Source organism: Echinops telfairi, unplaced genomic scaffold, assembly GCF_000313985.2.
Source record: "Echinops telfairi isolate 266 unplaced genomic scaffold, ASM31398v2 ScPeMD7_19;HRSCAF=73, whole genome shotgun sequence".
Taxonomy (NCBI): domain Eukaryota; kingdom Metazoa; phylum Chordata; class Mammalia; order Afrosoricida; family Tenrecidae; genus Echinops; species Echinops telfairi.
In genome coordinates this window covers 4,781,986-4,789,907 of record NW_022103916.1, presented here as the reverse complement: position 1 = coordinate 4,789,907, position 7,922 = coordinate 4,781,986, and the positions used below count along the sequence as shown (strand labels likewise).

The following is a 7,922-nucleotide window of genomic DNA, read 5'->3' as shown; positions in this document are numbered from 1 at the left end:
GCAAGAAGCCGAGGAGAGTCTGTGGAAAAGAGAGCAGAGAAGGGGCAGGATGGTCCCTGAAAGGATGTGCTGGAAGACCAGGGAGAGATGGAGGAAGAATGAGAAGGGAGGAGAGAGAGAAAGGAAGAAGAGAAGGAAGGGAGTCATAGGCAGCTGGAGAGAAAGAATATGGGGAATGAAAGGAAAGGGGGAGCGAGGAAGAAAGAAGGGAAGAAGAGGAGGCGGGAAAAGATGAGAGGAAGATTTCTGTGTCTGAACCTCACCCTATCCTCACAGGTTAACTCCCAAAGGCCCCATGGAGTTCCCTGGCCTGGGAGCCCTGGGGACCTCAGAGTCCCTGCCCCAGTTTGTGGATCCTGCCCTAGTGTCTTCAGCACCAGAGGCTGGGGTCTTCTTTCCTTCTGGACCTGAAGGTTTGGATGTAGCCGCCTCCTCCACGGGCACCGCCTCTGCTGCAGCAGCTGCACTGGCCTACTACAGGGATGCTGAAGCCTACAGGCATTCCCCAGGTAACTGTTAAGTGACCATCTAGGTATTGGTTAGATATTGTTGGGGTTGCCTGGCTAGAAACTTTCCATATACATGTACTGATCACTCCCCCTAGTTAAGCCCAGACCTGAGAATTCCCATATTCTTCAACCTGCCATATTAGGGTAGCTATATTGAGAAGCAATATTCAAAGCCTGTGGTGGCTGCCCAACTTGTCAAGTGGAATTCCAAATCCTAACAATCATTCTCAGTGCCCGTTAGAAAATCCTTAGAGGTTATCGCAGTGGTTCTCAACCTTCCTAAAACAGTTTCTCATGTTGTATTGGCACCCCTCGCCCCAACCATAAAATTAGTTTGCTTTTTAAAATCATTTTATTGGGGGCTCATACAACTCTTATCACAATCCATACATCCATCTATTGTATGTCAAGCACATTTGTACATTTGTTGCCCTCATCATTCTCAAACCATTTGCTTTCTACTTAAACCCTTGGTATCAGCTCATTTTTCCCTCTCTCCCCACTCCCCCTCCTTCATGAACCCTTGATAATTCATAAATTATTATTATTTTGTCACATCTTACACTGTTCCATGTCTCCCCTCAGGGAGGTTATATACAGATCTTTGAAATCAGTTCCCCCTTTCTACCTCATCTTCCCTCCACCCTCCCGGTTTCACCACTCTCACCACTGGTCCTGAAGGGATCATCTGTCCTGGATTCCCCGTTTCTGGTTCCTATCTGTACCAGTGTACATCCTCTGGTCTAGCCAGATTTGTAAGGGAGAATTGGGATCATGATAGTAGGGAGGCATAAAATTATTTTCATTGCTACTTCATAACTGTAATTTTGCTATTGTTATGAATCAGGCAACCCCTGTGAAAGGGTCATTCGACCCCCAAAGGGGTTGCGACCCACAGGTTGAGAACCGCTGGGTGATTGAAATTGCAAGAGTGACCAGTAGAGGTTAAGATTTAAGAGTCACTGAAGGGTTGTCAACTGTTCTAGTAACCTGTGGAAAGGTTGGAAACTTCACCACCGTATTGGGGCTGTTGGACACCATTGCACTCTGGAGTGGGAAGGGGTGATCTAAGACTGATCTCTCCTCTCCTCTCCTCTCCTCCTTCCTTCCAATAACCATTCTCCAACAGTCTTTCAGGTGTATCCATTGCTCAACTGTATGGAGGGGATTCCAGGAGCTTCACCATACGCTGGCTGGGCCTATGGCAAGACGGGGCTCTACCCTGCCTCAACTGTGTGTCCTAGCCGCGAGAGCTCCCCTCCCCAAGTCCCTGATGATCCTGATGGGAAAGGCAGCACCAGCTTCCTAGAGACCTTAAAGACGGAGCGGCTGAGTCCAGACCTCTTGACCTTGGGGCCTGCATTGCCTTCATCCCTCTCGGTCCCTAGTGGTGCCTATGGGGGCCCCGATTTTTCCAATACATTTTTCTCCCCCACTGGGAGCCCCCTCACTCCAGGGACCTATTCCTCCCCCAAGCTTCGTGGAACTCTGCCCCTTCCACCCTGTGGTGAGATTCTCAAAAAGGGCCAGGGAGGATGAGGTGGGGGCATGGTCCAAGGCAAAGTTGAGCTGAGCCTGGCTCCCTCTTCCTCTCTACCCACCGCACCAGAGGCCAGGGAGTGTGTGAACTGTGGAGCAACAGCCACTCCATTGTGGCGGAGGGACAGGACGGGCCACTATCTATGCAATGCCTGTGGCCTCTACCACAAGATGAATGGGCAGAACAGGCCCCTCATCCGGCCCAAGAAGCGTCTGGTAAGACCCTGGGCCTGTCTCTACTCTGTGCAGGAGCTATTGGTCTTACTCTGTCCACTGTGGTGCTCTGTGGGACTCCCTAACCTGACATTATATAGGAGCCCTTGCCATCATACTGACAGGAATCAGCTGCCCACCACTCTTTCCTATTACCACACAGAAATCCGTGCCCTTGTCACATACAGGCAAAGCTTCCTGTCATCCTGTGTAGAAATCCCTGCCTTTCTCTCAGACAGGAATCTCTATCCTCACCCCATACAGAAAAACTGTATCTTTGCTCTGTCCTATTGGAATGCTTGTCTTTATCCAATACAGGAACCCAGATGCGTACAGGAACTCCTATCTTCAACCTACCCTTTGAGGTTGCAAACGGGAATCCTTATCCTTAAATCATGCAGAAACCTGGCTGTACTCTATACAACAGTGATTTTACCCTTTCAAATCCTCTTCGGAGCACTTCAAAATAACTAGCCCCCCAGGCTCCTCTCCTAGATATGCTGATTTAATTGTTCTTGAGTACTGTCTGAGCATCAGGATTTTAAAAACTCCCCAAGGGAGATCCTGATGTGCAGTCAAAGTTGAGAGCCAATGAGATGCAGACTCTTACACAATAAAAAAATCCTTATCCCATACAGGAAGCCTCCACTGCATTCTTCCCCTGACATACTCTGTGAGCCCCTATCCCCTACTTCCATCTTCGCAGTGCACTGATCCTCACATCCTCTCATCTCCTAGATTGTCAGCAAACGGGCAGGCACCCAGTGCACCAACTGCCAGACAACAACTACAACACTGTGGCGGAGAAATGCCAGTGGGGATCCTGTGTGCAACGCGTGTGGCCTCTACTACAAGCTACATCAGGTGAGATCCTGTCCCTCTAAGTCTCCCTTCTCTGACTTTCCTGTCCTCACACCATATAGAAACCCCTGTCTTCACACCTTCTTGGCCCCCTCATTCTTCTCTAGCTCTACCCTGAACCTTCTCTTACTCTCATAACCCCTATTCCCCTCTTCTTTCTCCCTTTACTTTTTTTTGCTCCCCTTCTTTTGCTTTCCTCCCTTCCCCATTACTTCCCTTTCTCTGTCCTCTTCCCTCCTTTCTTTCTTATTCTCCTCCTTCCTCCTGCCTTCTCTTTTAGTCTTCCTGCTTCACCCTTCTTGTACCCTTTCTTCACCTCCTTGCTCTCTTCCACTCCCTCCTTTTAGTCCTCTCTTCTGCTCACTTCTTCCTGCTCGATCTCCTATCTCCTTCCAGCTTCTTTCTTCCCCTCCTTCAGTCACCAGGTAACTTTTACTTCCCTGCTTTAGACCTTGGACATCTTCTATTATCCTTGAAGGCTTTTCTAAATGCAAGACCTCACAATATCAGGATTCCTTAGAAAAAAATACCTGTACCTATTCCTTGAGCCAAGTCCCTATTCATAAAAAAAGGGGGTGGGGTGGGTGGAGGGGTATGTCTGGTAGAGACATAGAAAGGTAAAGGTCTGGAGTTGGGAAATACCCAGGGTCTCATTTTCAACAGGTGAACCGGCCATTGACCATGAGGAAGGATGGTATTCAGACTCGAAATCGCAAGGCATCTGGAAAAGGGAAAAAGAAAAGAGGATCGGGTCTGGGAGGCACAGGAGCAGTTGAAGGACCAGCTGGTGGTTTCATGGTGGTGGCTGGGGGCAGTGGTAGTGGGAATTGTGGGGAGGTGGCCTCAGGCTTGACTTTGGGCCCACCTGGTACTGCCCATCTTTACCAAGGTCTGGGCCCCGTGGTGCTGTCAGGGCCTGTTAGCCACCTTATGCCTTTTCCAGGACCCTTGCTGGGCTCACCCACAGGGTCTTTCCCTGCGGGTCCCATGCCCCCCACGACCACTGCCACTGTGGTGGCTCCACTGAGCTCATGAGGGCAGGGCTGGTGTCCCCACCCCATATAAGAACAGCTGTCGTAGGCTGTTACAGTCTTTACAACCCAGCCACTGGGCCCCAGACACCTTCCAAGCTTTTGTACAATAAAACCACCTAAGTTCTGAAACTGGATGTGTGACTCCATGTGTGACAAATGAATCGCAGTGTTAGGTGCTGTGTATGTCATCGTCTGTGATTAGTCAATGACAATATGTGGCTGTAAGGTGTAATGGCGGTCTCCTCAGTGCCCGGAGGCTGTGTAGACTCCTCTGTGACACTGCATGACATGTCAGTGCAAAACTGTGTGTGGCAGCATACAGGTTGTATGACATGATACAAACATCCATACATCAGGGTGAGAGGCAGCATGCACTGACTGGTTGTGATTGTGTGTGACTGCAAGCACAGTGTGACTGCAAGAGACATGGCGGAGAAGAGCACCTAAGGGGCTGTGTTGAAGGAACATGCACAATTGTACTTGTGTGATCATGCATGGCCCTGGATGATCTTTGAGACAATGTTGTCAGGGTACCTGACCTAACACATCATCATGGATCTGGTAGGTGCAATTGTACAGTGATAATAAGTAAAGATTATAGTAAAATCATAGAGTATGAGAGATAGAAGAGAGAGAGAAATAATGGAGTCAGACGCATTTTATGGCAAAAATGCTCACCTCTGCCTCACTTGGTGTTCCATGTGGAGAGAGAGATATTTAATGCTAACCAAGGCTTTTATATTCTCTGGGGACATGCAAGCTCCCTAATTACGGTGAAGACCTACATCACAGGAAAGGGCTGTGTTATAGGTAATACAGTAATGGAAAGGGGTGGTCTAGGGATATACACGCAATAGGAAGAGGAGGGATTGGGAGTACACATGTGGCAAGATGGGCGGATCCTAGATTCAGGATGGTAGCCTAACTTGGATGTCTCTGAGCCGGTTTGACCTTTTCCCTGACTCAACTGATAGAGACCATTATCGGTAGAGTGAGAACTCCACCTACAGGAACCAAGTTGATGACTGCAGGCCTGTCCATTGTCCTTAACAGCTGGGAGCAGGGCCTACCATACTCTGGCAACTGATTGCCTTTAGGGAGGATGTCTGTAAGCATCTGACCTCCCCCCATATGCTAGCAAAAGGCCCCTAATGTTTGGCATGTCTTTAGGGGAGACAAAGCTGGGGGAAAGTCCCTTTATAATCCCAAAATTCCCCCTTTTGTTTTATATATGAAATTCAAAAGAGCCACATGGGCTATACGGTTATTTTCTATACATTGAAAGCTGTCAAGGCAAAACTCAGTGATCCAATTAATATAGTCAAAAATTCAGGTTTATGGTAAACATTTTGAAGTCAGGCATGGGGGATAAAGTCCCCCTATGCACATCTGCTATCGGAGGAAGGTAAGAGAGGGATTGGATGCCACGGTGAGAAGACATAGAGTCAATAGAGTCTGTTTCTATAGGGAAATTGAATGAACCATGTGCTCACTCGGACTGAAAAACACGTAAAAAAATAAACTCAAAAAAACATGAAATGTGTCTGACTCCATTACTTCTCTCTCTCTTCTATCTCTCATGCTCTTTATGACTTTACTATAATCTTTACTTATTATCACTGCACAATTGCGCCTACCAAACCTGTGATGACGTGTTAGGGCAGGTACCCTGACATATGGTGCCCATTACGTGTGGCCCTGTAGGAAAAGAACTCTTTGGAGTTAAATCCCATGTAACAATTGTACGGCCTCATCCGACAGTGAGGGTGAATCAGGAAAAAAAAAATTTCCAGATTATTTTTTAAGAGTTTTTTTTTTTTTGTCCAAGTGAGATATGGGTCAGGCAAAGAGCAAGGATACAGAGTACAGTATCACTCTTTGCCACCTCTTGAAGAAACAAAATGTAGTGGTAACGAATAAGAGAATGAAAGCGTTTCTTCAAGTGGTAAAGAAATGTAATCCTTCTTTTCCAGAGTCAGGAACCTTTGATATGGAGATCTGGGATAAGGGAGCCATTAACTTAAGAAAAGCACACAGGGAAGGACAGAGCATACCCATGGAGGCCTGAGAGCTGTGGGTGCAGATTAAAGCAGTGTTGGAGCCGCTGCAGGGTGAGAGAGTGAAGGAACAAGACCAGCCGAGCATTGAGAAGCCTCTAAGCTACGCAGACTTAAATCAGGTGACAAGCAGGCAGAATGAGTATCAGGCAGATGAGAAGATTTTAGGCATAGCTGAGAAAACGAAATTTGAATCAGGAGACAGCAGAGTAGAAGCATCTGCCCCGCCAGAGTATAACACAGGGAATCACAATACCATCAAGCAAGCCAGTGCTGGAGGGGAAGGGATTAGATCCAAAGAACTGCAAATTGAGAGATTTAACAGAGAAGGTAAGGCTCTGGAAGAGACAAGCCAAGAGTCAAGGTGTAGGAAGGCACCTTTGTTCTCACGGGTGGAGAAGAGTATAGCTCAAGAAGCAGATTTAGAATTAAGAATGGCTTATCCCGTTAGAATTATAGACAGGGAGCCTGACGAGCAGCACCCCAAAGGGAATCAAGAACAGTGATATACTGCCTTTCCCTTTAAGCTACTGAAAGATCTCAAACAAGCAGTATCTAGTTATGGTCCAGATTTACCATTTGTAATTGGTATGGTCAAGAATATGGCAGAAATGGAATACTGGATCCTGGCAGATTGGAAAGTTTTGATGAAAATGTGTTTTTCCCCTTCAGAATCTTTGCAATATCAGATGCTGTGGAACGAAGCAGCCTTGCACGAGCACACAAAAATGCAGAAGAGGGCATAGCTATAGGGGTTCATCAACTGCTAGGAGATGAGAATTACATCACAATTGAGTCACAATTAAACTTTGATGAGCAGACTTTCACACAGGTATGGGAAGTCTGTCTAAAGGCCTGGGAGAAATTAATACCATCAGGAAGCAAGTTACATGACAGTAAAGCAAAGGAATGATGAGCCTTATATAGATTTTATATCCAGGTTGCAGGATGCTGTCCACAAGAATGTGGTGGACAAAGGGGCAGTGGATAATCTTATTCTTACATTAGCATTTGAGAACTCGAATACATCATGTCAAGCTGCCATATGCCCTTTCAAGGAACAGAACACGCTGTTAGATTATATCAGGCTGTGCAGGGATGTAGGTTCAGATGAGCACAGGGCCAACCTCATGACTGCTGCTTTGGCAAGTTACACCAGGCCTAAAGGGAGATGCTTTACATGTGGAGCAGAGGGACATTACCAGAGAGACTGCAGGCAGATATTGCAAAAGAACAGGACGGTTCACAGCGGAAAAGACCCAGGGAAAGAGTCCAAGGAAACTGGATTTTGCTCCTGCTGTGATAGAGATAGTCACTGGGCAAAGCATGGTCATTTAAAGTTTAGCAATAGAGAACATTTACCTGGAAGTAACACCCAGCCAAAAAACGTGTAGCGGTATGTGCTCCAAGCCCCTATGAATGGAGCGCAGGTAATAGAGGAAGGAGCTTGATACAGACCCCGCCCTGCAGAGCATGGCAGGCAAGATGTCTGCCTGCTGGAGCAAAGATCTTAGAGAGAAACTACAGGTATCCCCCAATCTCACAGCAGGAGACCAGACCTAGCCCAGCGTCTGTCCTCACTGCAATGATGTTGACTAACCAAGGAAACACACAGAAGCCGTCCCAGCAGTTTGTTGATTCTAAAAAGCAGGAGCCTCTTATTGAAAGAGTATTACAGTTTTGTTTTGTTTTCTCTTTTTTAAAATTTT

At 47.1% G+C, this 7,922-nt stretch overlaps 1 protein-coding gene across 1 annotated transcript; it reads left to right on the top strand.

Moving 5' to 3' along the window:
• Positions 1-295: 295 nt before the first annotated feature.
• Positions 296-4,157, top strand: GATA1 (GATA binding protein 1). Its single transcript, XM_004713167.2, has 5 exons — positions 296-509; positions 1,639-2,016; positions 2,119-2,264; positions 3,000-3,125; positions 3,786-4,157. Exons 1-5 carry the CDS (start codon positions 296-298, stop codon positions 4,155-4,157), a joined length of 1,236 nt encoding a protein of 411 aa, XP_004713224.1.
• The last annotated feature ends 3,765 nt before the right edge of the window (positions 4,158-7,922 follow it).